We start from the raw sequence: 20,008 nt of genomic DNA, 5'->3' as shown, positions 1-20,008 counted from the left end.
TAAACAGTTTCCTACTTTGTAAATTATTTGCTGGTAGTCAGTTGATGGTCTTCCATACTCACATTGCAGATATTCCAGTCACTTAAGATGTGCTTTCCTTAACTGCAGGTCCAATGCATACTTCATCAGTTGATCAGATCAAATACATTCATTTATTCAGAAGGGAATTGTGGTGCCACCGCCAGACACCACACTTGCTAGGTGGTAGCCTTTAAATCGTCCGCGGTCCGGTAGTATACGTCGGACCCATGTGTCACCACTATCAGTGATGGCAAACCGAGCGCCGCCACACGGCAGGTCTAGAGAGACTTCCTAGCACTCGCCCCAGTTGTACAGCCGACTTTGCTAGCGATGGTTCACTGCCTGCTTACGTTCTCATTTGCCGAGACGATAGTTTGCCATAGCCTTCAGCTACGTCATTTGCTACGACCTAGCAAGGCGCCATTATCAGTTACTATAGATATTGTGAATCATGTACCATCAAGACCGACGTTCATCACTAATGGATTAAAGTTAAGTATTCCACCAGCTACGTCCATTTTTCTAAATTCTAATTTCCTTGTCCTGTTCCAGACCTCACGCCAGCCTGCATGAGCTAAAACGTGTGCATTTCGGTCTCCTCTAGTAACACGGTGTTGGCTCTCCTGCCAACCACAACAGGAATGATCTTGTTTGAGAAACTTGTTTGCTTTTTCCACCGTGTCTGTGATTTGAAAAGTCATCATTTTTCTCCAGTAGCTAATTACTGTCACTGAAAGACTAGCTTGAAATTCTTATCACATTCAAATTAATATTTCATTATATTAAAAGGCAAATTTCTGTTCAAAAATATCTTAAATTCACTAAGAGACAGACAGTTCGGATAATATTTGACTACATCAAAATAAATTATGAAAGTGGTCTTAGTTTCTGCAACCGTGGCTCCTTTTTCCTTGGGAGAAAAAAGGAAATACCAGTAATTAGAGGGGGGGGGAGTATAGCACCAAGCACATAGCTTAATGGCATATCTTACATAGTCTATAACCAGATAAATAGTACCACTTGTGATTGCAAGGCAGACTATTCAGTTCCTGTATTGTCAGGTTAATTGTTTCCTTTCAAGGGAAGGATAAAGGCAATTTCATTTTCAACTGCATGAGAATCGGTAAAAGTTTGTCTTTTGCAGTAAAATGGTTACCACTAGAATGTGAAGTTGTAAATTGTGTACTCCATTACTATCAATCATAATGATACTTTAAAAAATGAGGATGGATTACAAAGCATGGGTTAAATGAAAATGTAGTTGTGATGTTTCAGTTTTTACTATTTCTTATTCACTTCCAAACTTCTAAATTTGTACAAAATGGTGAAGCAGTAATCTTGATTATTAGTCTATTGCATAGTTCTACATACACTGATCAGCCATAACATTATAACCACGGACCTACTATCTATATAAACCCACCCAGACAATAGTAGCATCACCTGGCAAGGAATGACTACTAGTCAGACACACACATTGTGCATGTAGTAACAGTGAGTGTGGTGTGTGTCTATAGAATGGGGAAGCCGTGTGATCTATCTGAGTTTGACCAAGATGAGATTGTGATGGCCGAGAGTCTCAGCAGGATCACGTCAGAAAGTGCACGACTTGTCGGGTGTTCAAGGAGGGCTGTGGTTAGATTCTTCAGCACATGTCAAAACCAAGGTGAAACCACATGCAGCCATCATGGGGTTAGGCAACCACACCTCATTACAGATGTCAGACATCATAGGCTGGGTGGACTGGTGAAACAGGGCAGGCGGCGAACTGTGGCAGAGCTAACATCAGGCGTTAATGCTGGGCATAATACACTTGTGTGTGAACACACAGTGCACCAAAAGCTTGTAACGATGGGCCTCCGCAGCCGATGACCCACGTGTGTGCTAGTGTTAACACCATGACATCGACAACTATGACTGAAATGGGCACATGATGATCAGCACCAGATGTTATCACAGTGACAGAGCATTGCACGGTCTGGTGAATTCCAATACCGCCTTCATCATGTCGATGGGACGGTGCAAATCTGTTGTCTTCCAGTGGAACAGCTCCTTTGCACCTGTGCTATGGGATGGAGACAAGCTGACAGTGGCTCAGTTGTCCTCTGGGGAACAATCATGTGGGCATCCATAGGTCTAATGGAGCTCGTGCAAGGCACCATGATGGCCAAGGAATATCATACACCGGTTGCAGACCATGTACACCCCCACGATCATGTTTCTCAACGGCAGTGGCATTTTTCAGCAAAATAATGTGCCATGTCACGGGCCAGTAGTGTGATGGAGTGGTTCAAGGAACACAGTGATGTTCCAATTGATGTGCTGGCCCCACAACTTGCCAGATCTGAACTCAATCAAACACATCTGGGATGTTCAGAGTTCATTGCTCCCCTCCCCGGAATTTATGGGAATTAGGTGACTTGTTTGTGCAGATATGGTGCAAGCTCCATCCAGTGACCTACCAAGGCCTCATTGCTTCCACGCAATGATGCGTCGTCACTGTTATCCATGCCAAATGTGGCACCTATCAGGTAGGTGGTCATAATGTTCTGGCTGATCAGTGTATGCTCATCTCATATGTTGCTAGATTTTATTTGTCAAAGTAAATTTTATCTGCTTATTGTTGTAGCACCTCACATGTAACAGCAAAGCAAGTTATCGATATTATCGTTCTACAACCGTTATCTTTCAACTCATCTTTGAAGCAATGCTGTTATCAAAGGTGCCACGAAAAGCCTTTTTCCCGTGGATAACTAGGAATATGGGGAAGAAGAAGTTGGATGAGGTGAGTTCAGTGATACTAATACTGAATAGGATTAGAACCTTTCCTTTCAGATTGCATATTATTTTGTACTTTCAGATTGCATATTATTTTGTACCACGAGTGGCTTGGGACTTCATTTGCAGAATCATGATAATCATTGTTTCAGACTGATGTTCATGCATGTATGGTACAATGGATGTGATGCCATTGGCCCCAGCACAGACTGGTGAAATTTGTACACTGGCAGAGTCATTTCTTGTGATATATATTGGGTTTGTTGACCCTCCTGTTAATGTCAGTTGATTGTCACATGAAGGACTGCAAGTTTTCGTGGAGGTTACATTCCAACAGATCTAGTGATTATTCTGGTTGAATAATGGACTTAGTGGTGGAGCAAATAATGTTCACACTGTATTGGGTGCGCATCCCATATAAGTTTGAATAATAACTCGGTCACCTGATTGCCCTATAATTTGATTTGATGGGGAAACATGTTTGTATCCAACATCATTTTCATTAAAATTAAGAGATGATGTCAGCAGTTAATGTAATACTAGGTCTCAATACTTATCTTGAGAATCCCATACAGTTTGTTCCACCTTTGAACTGAAGAAGTCCACTACAGCATTACTTATCAGCACCATAAATTATCATACTAGTGTAGTGTGTCAGTTTACCACAACACACTTGCAGAGTCAGTGTATCATGAGTAATGTTCTGACAATCTTTTGTATAAGAGTTTTTGAATAGCAACTAAACAGTTACCATTACATTGTTTACCACATTTGTTAATTTTCTGTTTACAATTACATTGTGTCCTATACTCCTCAAGACATTTTACAGTATGCCACAAAGGATAAAGGATAATTGGTATAACACTATAATTTCCTCCCCTCCCCTCACCCTTCCTCACCCCCTTCAACCATGGCCAGTTCACGAGATACTTGTGGTAGAAGTAATATGTTGCTTGATTCTTCTGTGGAAGTATAATCTCAGAATTTTAACAATACATTTCTCTGTGTTGCTCAATACCTCCCAAGCAGGGTCTGCTATTGGAATTGGAGAGGATCTCCATCTTGCTCTCCTGATTAGTAAACAAACCAGTGACAATACTTGATATTCTTCTCTGTTTCTTCTGTTAATCCTATCTAGTAAGTGTTCCAGATTGAGAAGCAGTCATAAAGCATCGGACATACAGGGATAATGTAAGCTATCTCCTTCATGGATGAATTACAACTTTTTAGACTACTTCCAGTAATCTCAGTTTGGCATCTTCCTTTCCTACAGCTAGTTTTCTATGGTTGTTTGGATCTTTCTTTCTATTTATGTGCAATAATTTCCATTTGTTTACACCAGAAGTTAACTGTAATTCATAGGTGTTTTAATAGGTGTTTATAATTCTATAGGTGTTTTTGCATTACCTACAATTTTATGGCATTTTGATTTTCTTACATACAGTAACACCATCCACAAAGAACCTCATGGAGATTCCAGCATTATTTACCAGGTCATTGTTATGTATTTTGAAAAGTAACAATCATATAGCATTCCCTGGGAGGTACACCCAAAGTTACTTTGACAAGTTCTGTTGAGTGCAATGTGCTAATTTCTACATTCCCATATTTGTTTGGCTTCCTAATAGGGAAATATAAAAATATATTAAAATACCTATTTCGAACAGATTGTAACGATGATACATATTTTAATACCAGTATGTGTTCCTGTGACTAAAGCAGCACTTCAGTGTGAACATCCTTTCATGGTAATAGCAATGCTGTTATGTTGTTAGTTCTGTATTAGATCATTGATAATTTTATAAACTTACAAGGGAATGGTCAGACTTGTCATGTCGAAACCTGTATTGCTTTTTTTACCACTGTGAGTTAACATTGCAAGAAGTCTGTGTGCAGAATTTTAGCTGCTGACATGACCTGGGATGGGAGCCTGTAAACAATTTTATGAAGTAAGACATTATTGTCACATGGTTTCTGTGCTTACAACTGCCTCTTGGGCAACCCTGAACTCTCTCACTACGTTATACCAATGCCATCTAGGGACAAGGTGGCGTTAGCTATGCGCCGCTCTCTTGCCACAGCAGTAAGAGAGCTGATTCCCCCAGTGAAAGCGATCATATGATAATTAAACATTCGTTGACAAATGTGGCTGATATGTTATCTACAACATTCTTTCCAAATAGCTATGAAATAGACACAAGTAAAAATATGATTTAGAACACATCCAAATTTTATTTCTTGTAATTACCGCAAAAATGCGAAATATTGATACAATGTTCAAAACATAGGTTTTTTGTGCACTAAGAACATACAAGCAAAGACGACATATGACAGCCCTGCGAATAACAGACGTTGTTAAATGTCCATAGACAAAACTGGGCTGGTGTTAGGAATGAATCAGGCCTAGTATCAGTATATTTCGAGGAGTGCCATGCATATTTAATCAAATTCTGAAACCGTGGGGACGAAAATTGATAGTGTGCTACTGATTGCAGCTTGAGAATATTGTTACGGTGATAGACAGGAAATTGTAGTGATCTGCACACAATGATTTTCTGTGTTGGTTTTCTGTAAAATGCCCTCCACTGACGGAAAAATTCTCTGTCTAAAGGTTGAATTACGTTCGTCATGCCGGATGGAATCTGAACTATCTCTACTTTTTTGTCAGGTTGGGCTCAAAATACAGCTTTTAATGAATCAGACCTTTTATGACCTGACCACGAATCTAGAAGGAGAAGAGATTTGTACCCGCAGAACGGAAGAAAAGCATGATGCATGAAAAGTGTAACGTTTTCATTTCCCATTTTTCCAGACTTTGATGCGTCTATCACAAATTGTTTGCGTAGAACATTGTTCTTTTGACACGTGGTCCAAAACGTCCAGTTGTTTCTTGAAGACACACATATAGTTTAGGCAGCAATGAACCATCCAGGCTAATTATGAGCATTAGCTTCTATCATTTCAATTTTTGTCACTTCATTTTCCGACCTGTTTCTCGATACGAATTTTGTTATTTTTCTTGCCACAATTTTATGTGATCTTTTGAAGCGACTAATCCAACTTTGAGAAGTTGTAAATACTTTAGTGCCTATCACGTTGGCAATCTCTAACGCCCAATCACGCAAAGTTCTATCGCTGATACTAAATGACTTTTGTCTGGCATCGGTAAATAGCTCAAAAAGTCGCGCATTAATCTCCGTCGCAATTTCCAGTCGACTCTTAACGTCCTCCAGCGACTACCTTATTCCATCTATACAATTCACTTTCAGAACGGACAAAGCGATACTTATTTTGAACAGTACGACTTTCGTTCAACCAATACGTCACTGCTTTTTCTTTGTCTGCTAAGGTAATTGTAGTTGCTGGTGTTACTTTTGGAGATAATTGATGATGGTACGTGGCACTGTCACTCGAAGATTCTTCATGAGTGCAACTTTCATCGGTGGCTTCGCCGTCTGTAGATTCACAGTCTGCAATATCGAGTGTTTCAGTTGTTTCTAGCCACATGTCTGCGCCATTTACATGCTCGTCTAGAAGTTTAACAACCATGTCGCACAACACATAGTCTTCACGCGTGTTTTCTGTTGATTGCTTCATTTGGCGTCTGTGGTATATCCCCATTGCAAGCAGCAAAACATTTACAGGGTTTGTCATCACCTGTGAGGGGAGATTGAATGTTCACCGTAAAGTGGCTTGCGGAGTATAGATGAACATGTACAGAACATCTTTCACATCTCTAACCAGTTTCAGGACGGTATGTTTCGAAATACGTACCAGAAATTAAAAGGACGTGCATGCCACAGAAACGAATATTCGTTTCTCCTTTCCACCAAAACCGTGCAGCGATATTCCTCTTTAGTGAACGCTGCAATATGACAGTCGCTCTTCCCAACCATGCGCACAACGCTCGCGACTCGCCATTTCCAGGGGTGGCCAGTCGTCACTACAAGCGCCAAGCAGGAAACACAACCATTGTCATGATTTTTTTTAGGTGACTTCCAGTTCATGTCAGCAGCTACAATTTTGCATACGGATCTTTTGCACAGTTAAATAACAGTGCTAAAAAAAGCAATACATGTTTCGGCATGACAAGTCTGACCATTCCCTTGTTAGATGTGAATTACGTAACTGCTGCCATTAAGTTTTATCTATGAACACCAAAACCAGTGCATAATTCATGAAACAATGTAATGATTCAAATAGACCTCAGTTTATCATGGTTGTATCATGATAGTAGGAGTGAATAATTATTTTTAATCAGTATAGTCACCAGCTGTGTTTTAGATTTTTGCAGTACATTGAAAGATACGTGAGCTTTGTTGAAACTGTATAATACAGACAGACTTGGATTTTCATCACTCCCTCCCATCAGAAATAAAACCACGTTCATTGTTTTTTATCATGCAAACTGTTAAGAGGGCAAGAACCTGTTTACTATTTGTATCTCTCTGAAACTCGTCTGTGTTTACCTTTTATAAATAACTTAAAGGTAACAATGTACCAAATAGATGACGTGTTGAGTAGTTGATAGCCACATAAACAAGATTGAAGCTTTCAGACAAATCCTTACTCAGAGCTTGTATGTTGTCAACAATATCAAAAACAGTGTGAGTTGCTGTCACATTGTGCAGTATCTTCTTATATTACCCTACCATGCCTTCCCTGCAAGTGATAGACTTTACTATTTCCTTACACAGTTTAAGTGATGTGCTGCAGTGGTAAGACAGTGTACTACATTTCAGGAGGACCACCATTCAAATCAAAATCTGGTCATCCAGGTAAAGGTTTCCCATAGGTTCCCTAAATGCAGGCAAATGCCAGATTGTTCGTTTGAATAAGATGTTGCCAGATTTCTCCACCATTCTTCCCCAATTCGGGCTTGAATGACATGTCTGAAGACATTGTTGTTGAAGGGAGGTCAAACACTAATCTTTTCATCCTTCATGGTTGGAGGGAATTTTGCAACATTATTTTTGAGTTTCTGTATATTTGAACACTACGTATTGTGTGTGGAACAAATTGTGTTTTATGTGGTTATTCGATTGAATTATGGCAAAAATAAACATAAGACATATATTTATTGATAGAATAGTAAGGAAAAATTCGATAGGCTTTCAGTAAATAATGGAACAATATTTTTTATGAAAGCTGGTTGGTTTTATTCAGGATTCCAATACACCATATTATTCCCCACTATTTCTTCTATGAAAACCCTGTTTTTCAATGTAATCTCTGTGCAATGCAATAGCCTTACATCACCTTACTGGCAGAGCCTGTTGCCTGCTTGGTACCATTCTACTGACTGACATCGGACCCAAAATCTTGCTGCATCAATAACCTCCCTGTCATCCATGTACTGCTTCCTGCGGGGTGCATCCTTGATTGGGACAAACAGATGGAAGTTGGAAGATGTGAGATCCAGGCTGTAGGGACTATGACAAAGAACAGTCCAATGAAGTTTTGTGAGCTCCTCTCAGGTGCACAGACTTGTGTGAAGCCTTGCATTGTCACAGAGAAGAGGTTCATTTGAATTTTTGTGGTGACAAACATGCTGAAGGCATTTCTTCAATTTCCTGAGGGCATCACAATACACTTCAGAGTTGATCATTGCGCAATAATGGAGGACATCAGACCACTGTAAGGGAGGACATCAAACAGAATAACCCCTTCAGAGTCCCAAAAGACCACCACCATGACTTCGCTGGCTGAGGGTGCGACTTTGAACTTTTTCTTTGGAGGAGAAGTGGTGAGGTGCCACTCCATGGATTGCTGTTTTGTTTCCAGTTTGATGTGATGAACCCATGTTTTATGTCCTGGGATGATATTTAACAAAAATTTGTCACAGTCAGCCTCATAATATGCAAGCAGTTCTGCACAGATGTTCATTCGTTGCTCTTGATGGTCTTCTGGTATAGTCCAGATCACAAATGATGGCAGTTCATGGAGGTCGAGTCATGGATGGGGACTGCATTGTTGACAGTTCCAAGTGAGAGTTGCGGTATGCATTTAAATGTGTTTTGCCCATGAACAAAACATGTATCCTGAAAATTATGTCTCACGCGTGCTTACGTAGAATTCGTCACATGCCACCACCATCAGTAATGACAACTCATGACAAATGAAATAAAGATTTAGTAACTGACTAGCTAGGATCACGTTTAATGCTTGCAATAGCTATGACATTCACAGCAGAGTACTCTGAATACTACAGAATGTTTTCTGGCTGTTGGAATTTGTGTGATGTAAGTGCACAGAACAAGCTGAAACTCAACCATCATTTGTGACTCCAACTTTAGGTGACAAGGAACTCAGCTGGCACACACCTTTGAGTACCCAACTAGTGGATGAGTGTTTCAGCACTACCAACAGAGACATCCAGTTGTGCAGTGAGGTGTTTGATTGTGATCCATTGATCATCCCAAATGAGTGTGTCCACTCCACTTACCAACATTGCAGGAATCACAGCTGTGTGTGGTCGGCCAGCATGCAGGAGATCGGACAGGTTTGCGCGACCTTGTTGTGATGATGACAGATACCTCACCCAACGAGTCACCTTGCTTTTTTTCACTGCCAGATCTCCGTAGACATTCTGCAACAATCACCTATGAATATCTGCAATACTGTGATTTTCCGGTAAAGGAAACTCAGTGATAGCTCTCTGCTTAGAAAGTACCTTTGTTACAGACACCATTTTGAAGGCTTCATGTAGTGCTTTCACCTATCAGAACTTCATGAAACTGTAGGAATTTAAGTGGGAATATTCCATGATGCCCTAAAACAAATTCCACATTTTTTCAACCAAAATTGGCTGAGAAAAAAGTGTTGCCTTACTTATTGACTACCCCTTATAATTCACCGATAAAAGAGTTCACAAATAAAACTTCAGTTTCAGGCATCCTTGAGTATTGCTATTTTCTGGGACCCTTATCAAGTTGGATTAATGTAAGACAGAGAGAAGATCCAAACAAGGAGTTGTTACAGTGTAAACTTTTGCAGCTGGAAATATCACACTTATTTTGATATATCGGGCTATTACGCCATTGTCAGATGAATATTGTACTGAAACCGAACATGTCATCCCCATCTGCTGAAGACATCCTCAAGAGGATTGTAGCTTCTTTGAAGGTCTGAAGCACACCTGTCTCACTACTGACTGAAGTGAAATTTCAACCACATACTCTCGCCCAGAGGTGTGACATCACATGTTTTGAATACTTGACCACAACTGACAGTTGTCAGTTGCTGTCATCTGCTGTTGCCATCACCCCATTGTGGAAGACTCGTACACATCTTCTTCAGCTCTGGAATCCAGGTGTCATTCAATTTTAAACCCCCTTCTGCCCGATCAAAAATATTGTGATGTTTAGCAGTTGCCATGGCCTCCCCTCCCACTTTTATAAAAAATGTGTCCAGTGGTTTCCTGGCTGCAAAGCATGTACCACAGCAACTGATCTGTTTCTCCCCTTCTGCGGTTGCCCTTGTGTTGTACGAAGTCAATTTTCAACCATTCTTTTGATAGTGCCCATGTACACATCCCCACAGTTACACAGAATTCTGTAAATTTCTTCTTTTTCCAGCAGTTTGTAAACATCCATGGCCAACTTAAGATGTTCCTGTATCTTTCAGGTGGGTTTGTAGATCATAGCAACATTCCGTTTTATCAGGATTTTTCCTATGTGCTCAGTAATGTCTTTAATGAATGACAGGAAAATCTTGGATTTCACAGGCACCTATACATTGCTATGAGACCATTTCTACATAATAAAAACATATCATCTACATAATGGCACCAAATATAAACTGCCAACAAAAAACTGAATCCATGGTTCCATCACAAAGGTGATATTTTTGTGTTGTGGAGGCATGGCAGAGAGGAACTAGGTTGTTTACATGCACATCTCAATAAGATCAATACAAAGAGTCAATTTAGTACGGAAGAGAAGGTAAATGGAAGATTACATTTTCTTGATGTGCTAGTCTTCAAGAAAGAGGATGGTAGCTTTGGCCACTGGAAAGTATTGCACACAGACCGTTACCTAGACCAGGATTCAAATCACCACCCATGACAAAAGCAAGGTGTTATAAAAAGCATTAGTGGATAGAGGAAGGAAGATCTGTGAACTGGATCTGCTCGATGTGGAATTGAAATACCTCACCAGTGTGTTGCTCAAGAATAGATATTCATCCCTTGAGATATAAAGAATGTTAAGACAACCATGAAAAGATCATAGCGGTCTACAGACTTCTGTGGAATGCAAGGTTTTCTTGCCATTCATTAAAGACGTTACTGAACACAGGAAAAATCTTGATCAAACGGAATATCGCTGTAATTTACAGACATGCAAAAGATACAGGAATGCCTAAAGTTGGCCAAGGACACTCATAAACCACTGGGAAAAGCAGGAATGTACAAGGACCCGTGTAGTTGTGGGGACATGTACATGGGTAACACCGGAAGAATAGTCATAAAATGAATAGAACGATACAAGGGTAACTATTGAAGGGGAGAAACACACACATTAGCTTGCAAAACATGCTCTGCAGCCAGGAAACCAGCAGATTTGCTTTGATAAAGGTCAGGTACTGGCAGCCACAAGCCGATACCATGAAATACTATACAAGGAGTATCAATAGAAATTGTTAAAAAACCCAATATTTTACTTAGAAGGCTCGGAAGGAGGAGAGTGTAAATCTGAATGACATCTTGATTCCCTTGCTGAAGCAGATGCGTACCAGTCTTCCGCCGAGGGATGACAGCAACCGACAATGGACAATTGTGGTCACACATTCAAAACACATGATGTCACACCTCTTTGTGGGAGCACTTCAGTTAGTAGCAAGCCAGGATGTGCATTAGACCTTCAAAGAAACTACAGCATTCCTTGAAGATGTCCTCCACAGATGCGGATGAAACATTGGGTTTAAATATGAAATTCATGTGACCACGGCATAATAGCCTCAATATTGCTGTTACACACTTCACCACAAGTTTGTAAAATTGGCAATGAACTTCAGTGGGAGACACTATAGGAGAGGCACTGTGTAGTATGTAGTGACTTACTCACAAAAATTCTGAGTGCTCACCTTTCAGTTTACATCTAGAAATATATGCTTCAGTTGTTCCAGTACACTATATATCCTCTGCCACACAGAGACATGAGTCGTGCATCAAGCCTGCGCGGCCTGCCTGGGACTGTAGCCACGGCTGCCAGGTGAGCCTCGACTTGCACTGTTCGGTCAACCGGTGGAGCCACACTGAGACCCACTGGGCTGTGTGGTGCCCCACCAGAGCCCAAGTCCGCCCGGGAGTTGATGTGACTCAGCTGCTTGTCAAGTTGAGCACCCATCAGGCACTACACTATTATGGACGTGAAATGAAATCTCTGTGGCCCATTTGCAAGCAGTTTTTTACTTCACACAGTATTTACAGATACAGTATTTTACCTCAGGTCTTATATTAAATTAACTGATGGCTGTAACATCAGGAACAAGAGGATTCCCTAAATCTCCTCCATTGCTTGTAACTGGTAAATCAACAAATTGTTACATGCACGTGAAAAAACTCTGTACCTTATGATGCATTGAAAGTAGGAAATTTTTTTTTTTTTAGGACATCCTACCAGTTATCGGAATTTTGCAGTACTGTGTGAGGAGGAAATGGCAAGTATTTAGAATGTTTTATTGATATACAAGGAAATTAGGTGGTTATTTTGTGGCAGAACTGTTCTCATATTGTAGTAAGTGTATCTTTTTCTCACTAGCTACACTTTTCCCTGGGCACAGTCTGGTTTCAGATTGTGGCTTATTTGGCAGCAATTTTCTTAAAAATCAACAGTTTAAATTTATTACAGCAGGGACCATATGCACATATTTGTATTGTGCAAGACCATACTGAATAGTTCATTAAAAACCTTACAATTTGGGAAAGCTGTTAGAATTCCAAAGAAATTTAGTGCTTCGGTACTCTTCGTGATTTCCTAACAGAAATTCATCTGTCATCAGACAAAAATGTCAAGACTACAATTAAATAACATATGAGAGGACTATTTCCATGCTCTGTGTAGTAGTAACAATTGGATTCACAATCTCTTGGAAGAAACAATAATTTTAGAATCCACATTAAGTGTAAATTAAAATGAGCAGCTTCTCAAAATCTCCAGTGATTTTAAGTTATAAAGTGGTAAAAGCTTCGTTACCTTTTTCATCCACAAATTCGTGCAAAAAGACTTTTCCATGTTACAGTTTTATTAAAAATAAATAAAACAACAAACTTCTCGCTGAAAGTAATTTTGTAGTTCCTGACTTCAAAGTTATGTGCCTTGCAAAGCAGGCAGATCCTTCTCATTAAATTCCAAGAAAGGATTGAGCCAGTTAATTCCATAATGAAAACTTGTAGGTTAACAGAAATATGTAAAATACTTTAGTATTGCCTACTAAACTTACTCATTGTATTAAAAGCCCCTAATTGAAATGCAAACCTTATAAAAGCATTATGGCAGTTAAACCATTTGCTTGGAATTCAGTTATTTGCATGTTACAGTAAATAATTAAAAGAGAGAGAGAAGTGGGGGGGGGGGGGGGGGAGGCAGGGGTTTGCACGTATCAGATTTTTGCGAAACAGTGTCACATGTCGAAAAAGTTTAGATACTGCTGCTCTTAGGTATCTGCAAAAATATATATATGACACTGCAGTTGTACGAAGCAGCCCCTAAATTATCTCTTGGGTACAAATATATTTGTTACAATGTAATGCTGAAATAGTGTAAGGGCACAAACTACAGACAAGAAATACATACAAACTTTATTGAAAACTTTCTTCTTCAAGTAAATAAATAAATATTCCTCTTCTCATAATGCTATAACAGCCTGCTGGAAATTTATTCCCAAAACAAGGCATTAACCTTAGAGGTTTGTGATAGTGAAAATAGTGTGTTATGGAAATGAATGTAAAACTTACATTGCTACTTTAGTGCACCATAAGTAGGTCATTCACATTTTCCAAAGCTATTCTATTGCATTTATTGTGAATAACAACCACAGCTCTACTAAATATCCTCTCACTAGAAGCACTAGACACAGGTTTACATAGAACTTCTTGTGCCTCTTGCAACGGTCCAGGATAAGTTGTTGCTCTTGATTTCCACTTCTCCTGAAGTGACTGTCCCTGATCTAGTTTTCCCATTAACAGATACACGGGAACTTCATCGACAGTTTCCTCTTCCTCCTCATCCCAAAGCAAGTTTTGAAGGCATTGATGGTGAGGCTTCATCCTCTGTATTACATTCTGAAATTAATACAACATTCTTGCATGGAGGATAAATATGTTATATCACATAGCTGCTAATAAGTTTGGTGCAGTGTTCACACAAATGTACATCTTTTCACTATTATATGATCAAACTTAAATTTGCTTAGCAAACCTATATAACATTGCATTTACCCTGAAGTGCACCACACTTGAAACATGGGTGTGGATGGCATGAACTTCCTCTTTCTTTGTTACTGAGAGTTGCTTCATGTGATGTGCCTGTGGTACTACAAATAATGCAAGCAAATGCACAGGCTTTATTTCCATTTTTTCACGTAAGAAATTCAGAGTCCATGCTTTCAGCAGTGCTATTTCCTGAAAATAATTGACAATATTGAGGCACACTGTCTTCTTCAAATATAATCTCTTATCCTGTTGCAGGTATTTAAAATATATGACCAAAAATTTAAATTTTATGTGGTTACATATCCATTTTTCATATTTGTGTGTTCTCATCTCACTGTCTGCTTCATTCTCAGCCCAGTGCTTCTGTAGTTAGTATACATATGGCACAACCAACTACAGGTTTGGGGGTTGGGTTGTTTGGGGGAAGAGACCAAACAGCGAGGTCATCGGTCTCATCGGATTAGGAAAGGAAGTCGGCCGTGCCCTTTCAAAGGAACCATCCCGACATTTGCCTGGAGCAATTTAGGGAAATCACGGAAAACCTAAATCAGGATGACCAGATGCGGATTGAACCGTCGTCCTCCCGAATGCGAGTCCAGTGTGCTAGCCACTGCGCCACCTCCCCTCGATAACTACAGGGTCGGACCACTGTTAACTTTCATAGCCTCAGTACTTCTTGAAATACTTCAAGAAACTGAATGAATTTGTCAGCCACCTGGTAATGCCAGCTTTTGAAAGTGTATTTTTCCGAATTCACATAAAACTTCAGCATTTTGTTCGTGCTGCAGAAACATAGATTTTAGTATGACATACAAATTATTTCAGTGAGTACGTACATTCTGCTTTATGGTAAAACTGCAACTGTGGGTTTTTCATATGGCCACTACTTTTTAAATAAGTTGCAACATTTTTTTTGTTGCTTCCAATGACACTTAAACATTAGGACTCTATTCCTGCAACCATTTATCCTTACGAGTGTGGTGTAGAACAGTGCTAAGGGAGTAAATATTACACAGAAGGTGACAGTAGTTCTCAGTTGCCTTTTCCACATCCCCCCCCCTCCCCCCCCCCCCCCCCCCCCCCCCCCCCCCACACACACACACTTGGTAATGAATGTAACCCTTAACAGATGGCTTGCAAATATTCCTAACGTCCTCATGTTAGTTTTTATTTCCTCCCGTATATTTATAGCACTTTTCTCCACAACAGGTGGGAACTCTACTATAAACAGTACCCTAATTTTCCACTGCAACTATCGCAAGACAGAATGCATAGTTAGTGTCAAATAATGCATTTTCGTGTATGTGTCTGTCAACATGTCAGCTGTACATGCGCATACACCCGTTCTCTATATCCTGCAATACGAGGAGGACCATAGCCACATGGTATTCATCTTCTGTTCTTTTAACAATGTGAGAAATTGTTGATGTGTGAGGAAGCACATCTCTTCCACTTGCAATACGGTACCGTGCTCCTAGTTCTATCAGTATCTGTGCAAGATCATGAAAGCCTTCCCCTGCAACTATGTTGAATGGCCACAGACTTGTGGCACACATTCTTATGCACTTGTTCAGGACAGCGGATTTTGCTGATGCTGGAATGTTGCTATTATTATTGACCTGATTATTAGGAGAAGCTTTTCAGGTATTAAATTGTCGTAACAAGGGTACTGGTACTCCCAATGCGGACAGCTAATAACATACAGCAGCCACTACAGCCTGCAAAACCTACAGATTTACTTTAATTATCTACAACCTGTGTAAAAAATTTTCCTGTCATACTATCTCCTGATTTCTTCAGACGAGTGTGGTTCCCTTCTCCAATTTCAAGGAAACTTCTTTTTTCTCTTCCACACATTCTCTAATCATTGGGTGTTGGGAGGAGCTTTGCTGTTCAGTGTGTATTTCTGACATAATAATAATAATGTATGATAACTGAAAAGCACTATCAAGAAAAACAAAACAGTTGTGAGTCGCCTACTCTCTGACCACTTCAGTGTCTTGTACTGAACTGTCTCCGTACGGCTGCATTACTTGGTCACATACAAGCAGATTTTAGCAACAGAGAACAGATATTTCCAGTGGATTCTGGAACAGCTGCAGTCCCTGCCTCTGCGTCAGTGGAGCCTCGACGTTGAGGCCATCAGCTGCAATTATCAGAACTGCTGATCTGGCCTCATCAGCTGGGTATACACATGTGGATTTCTACAGCAACAGGCCAGGCCACTACCAGGAAGTCTCTGAGTTTTCCTGTGATTTCCACATGACAGCAAGTTCTAGTTGCTTCCAGTATGGTGAAGGAGTGACCATGTCAAATATCTTATAAAATGGTACTGCAAAAGGTTGTAATTGTGGTAAATGACCCAGGAACATTACAAAAGCTAGAATATAAAAAAATAGGACAGAGGAAGTGCTAGATGAAACATTTATAGACAGTAATTCAACTGTGGTCCAAAGTGCAATAAAAACTTAGCTACAAAATTTGAGATAAAGTTTCAGAAAAGATCTTAGGAAGGCGAATTCCTTAGAAAGAAGTGGTAAAAGGAAAGGATGAATTGTATAAGCCAGTAAAAAATTACTTGTACTATGTTCAGTATTGTATTTCTCATCCATTATTTTACAAGTATTAAGAGCTATTTTGCTTTGCAGAGGATCCAGGACATCCTCCTCCTAGCATGTCAGATCTTCACAATTGTCAAATGATTCAAAATGCCAATCTGCTCATTTGTGGCCAGTCATTCCCAGTGCTGTTTGTTTCTCTGTTGCAATGAGCCTTGTAGATTCTCATGCTTGACCAGGTAACCGAACAATCAGCGGGCCTCAACAATACCTTGTGGCCCACGCGCTCTGTTCCCAATACAGTTGAGCTTGACTACTCGTGCTGCAGGTAACAGAACAGAGTGGTTGGCCACGGATGTGTTGCCACATGATGGCGTATAGAATGGCTCTGTTCCCAATACAGTTGAGCTTGACTACTTGTGGTGCAGCAACAGAACAGAATGGTTGGCCACGGATGTGTTGCCACATGATGACGTATAGAATACAGTTCTAAATAACAACTGAAATGTTATTCTAGTGTTCCTACAAAAGTATAGCTTAGATTTTTTTACTGACTCAATTTTCACTTATGTTTCCATATAATTATGCAAACATTTTAAAATGCCACAAGAAGAATATAAATGAAACATAACTTTCAGTTCAAAGCAGCAGAGGAAGAATACATGTACCTTGTAAAAATAGTGGCATGCAAAGATTTCTTTGAAAAGGTAGTGCCAGTGGAGCATCTGCAGCCCCTTTGGTACTTCTTACGAACACACATGATGAGTCGCCGCAACAGGATTGTGCCACAACTCGAGTAAGTTGCAATTGTTAAAAATTTTTGGCAATCAATAACATTAGGTCACTAGATTTTTTTCATTCAACAAATAAATGTATGTATAATGTGGAAAATGAATACTTTATTATTTTATTTTTTTATTTACATTTCCCTCATCTATCAAAAATGCTTTTTCTGTAGGCAATGGATTCCTGGTTGTGGGCCTCGCCTAATAATCAAGGGTAGAAGTATATTCGACCAGTTTGGTGATTTAAACCCACCTGAACTGTTATCGTTATTTAAAGAATTTATTAGTTGGCCTGAGTTTTATCAGAGTAATTTCTTGTCGTCCATGGAAACAAATTTCATGAAGACAGAACTGATGTCAGATGAAGTTGACAGCTCATCACACTACCCTGCTGATGGAGATGCTGAACCTGAACCTGAACCTGGTGCTGATACCGTGTTACAGTGTGAAGAAACATAGTGTGAAGTTATGTTATACTTACAGTGTTCATTGTATTTCATCATTGTACACAGAACCCTAGAGATCAAATGTATCTTTTTAATAAAAGAAGTGGAAGGAATGTAAATTTGCTGTTGTACAGCACAAAAAATTAAAAAATAAAAATTATGTAACCATATCACCAAAAACCAACAGTATTATTTTTAAATGAAAATATTAAGCCTTTGTCAGAAGCTGAAAAAGAAAACAGGATACAGAACAATAGTATTTACACAGAAGGTTGTAGAAAGTGACAAAAATGTGAAGTCTGAGAATAATATGAGTGTTAAAAGCAGAACAAAATCCAAGTAATAGAATGCAGTAGCTAACAATCATAGGTAGCAATCCACTAGTGAGATGAATATATTTTAATTCCAAAGAGAACTAAGTGAAAAATAAAAATGTATTTGGAGGAATAGAGGGGATGGTGGGACCGGGGGGGGGGGGGGGGGCTGAGGTACAGAGAGCAGCAAGGTCATTTCTTTAGTAGTTAAAGTTGTCTAACATTTGCTCACACTAACATACATGAGGTAAATGAAAGAAAAGCATCAAATGAAGGTAATGGTAGGTAGAAGAAATGAAATTAGGAGCAGTGACATAAATTTTCAAGTTTGCAGTAAAGATAATATTGATATATGTGCTGTTTCAGCTGCTTCCATAGCTATCTTCTTCAGGTTTGGTCTTAGTTACTCTCTGTCTGCATACAAACCAAACTGTCCAGGCAATTAGAAATTTATATGTGCACTTGTTTAAGGATGACTGCTAAGGAAGCTGTTAAAATTTTGTGTTATATAACATTAATTCCAATGAAAACTGTAAAATCAATGAATTATTAGGTTTGCTGAGAAGGTTAAATGATGAGCTTAGTGTAAATTTAAGCCTTAAAGGCCAGGAGAAACTAGATTTTTATTAGAAGTTGTGACTGCTCTGCAGTTTCAGTGCATTTATGAAATGATTAGTGATCTGACTGAGTTGGAAGTAAATACATTCTGCAGCACGAGACTGTGTTTTCAGCAGAGAATGTAAAACTGTGTATCATCATTGAGTTTCTTATGGTGGCCATATCAATGTAAAATATTCTGCAGAGCGTACACTTGAATTTATAGACTACTTACTTTGCTTCCCATGTCTGAACAAGAACTTCTAAACTCTCATCTTCCAAAACATAGCAGGTTTAATAGCCTTGACATTGCATAAAGGTACGTCTTTTACTGTGCAATCAAATTCCGTCCTTGGGCACATGAGGAAATGTGCAAATGTCTTGTTTCTCTGCATTCACACTATTCATCTTCAGAGTAGTCCCATTTAATCATGTTTGCTTTTTTTTTGTGACTTGTGCCCATTTATTCTATGCCCTCCATGTACTGTACTGCAGTTGTTGCCAAAATGTGATTTCCTCTTTGGGATGCAGGTTCGTATTTTGCAGAGAATCCCAAGTTAGTTTACATATAATATTGTTACACATATTTTTCCATTAAAGTCAATGCAGATTTTTTAAAGTGGCATAGTATGATTTAGGCTGTCTCCCAAGTATTTTGGGTTGGAGCGATGACTTAGCCTAATACCTCTCCATTCTGTTTCCAGCTGTCTCCTGGCTTCTCTATTACACATGTGAAATGCGCTTATTCAAGTTTTTACTTGGTTAGGTTACAGACCATTTTCCTAATAGTTTTTCCCCAAGGTTTTCGAAGCCTATACCAGTTTTCTTTCAACGTCTTCAAATGTTCGTCGTTGAGGAGTGATAGCGGTGTTGTCTGCATATATGAACCCTTGAATTTCTGGCTGGTGTGGCTGGTCATATGTGTATAAATTGCACAGAATAGAGGAAAGAACACTACCTTGGATTCTCCACCTACTTTTCTTCCATTGGAGAGTTACATAAAATCTTCTATTCTGCAGCACCTCTTGTAGCATGTAAGTCAGTCAGGTGTCCTATGTTATTTCATAGACCTCCA

The 20,008-nt window shown here is 39.4% G+C and overlaps 2 protein-coding genes across 2 annotated transcripts in view; one reads left to right on the top strand and one right to left on the bottom strand.

Moving 5' to 3' along the window:
• Positions 1-18,202, top strand: part of LOC126470314 (dimethyladenosine transferase 2, mitochondrial) — a 45,024-nt gene extending 26,822 nt beyond the window's left edge. The window contains exons 5-7 of the mRNA XM_050098090.1: positions 2,651-2,806; positions 17,430-17,587; positions 17,750-18,202. Of these exons, the coding sequence (XP_049954047.1) occupies positions 2,651-2,806; positions 17,430-17,587; positions 17,750-18,035 (600 nt within the window). The 3' untranslated portion in view covers positions 18,036-18,202. The remainder of the gene's footprint in view (positions 1-2,650; positions 2,807-17,429; positions 17,588-17,749) is intronic.
• On the bottom strand, positions 13,720-14,384 carry LOC126470315 (uncharacterized). The gene is made up of 2 exons (XM_050098091.1): positions 14,240-14,384; positions 13,720-14,083 (listed from the first exon to the last, which is right to left on the bottom strand). Exons 1-2 carry the CDS (start codon positions 14,372-14,374, stop codon positions 13,766-13,768), a joined length of 453 nt encoding a protein of 150 aa, XP_049954048.1. The 5' UTR covers positions 14,375-14,384; the 3' UTR covers positions 13,720-13,765.
• Positions 18,203-20,008: the final 1,806 nt, after the last annotated feature.

This window comes from Schistocerca serialis, chromosome 3 (genome assembly GCF_023864345.2).
Source record: "Schistocerca serialis cubense isolate TAMUIC-IGC-003099 chromosome 3, iqSchSeri2.2, whole genome shotgun sequence".
Classification (NCBI taxonomy): domain Eukaryota; kingdom Metazoa; phylum Arthropoda; class Insecta; order Orthoptera; family Acrididae; genus Schistocerca; species Schistocerca serialis.
Note: the sequence above shows the minus strand (reverse complement) of the source record. Positions and strands in the feature narration are given on the sequence as shown.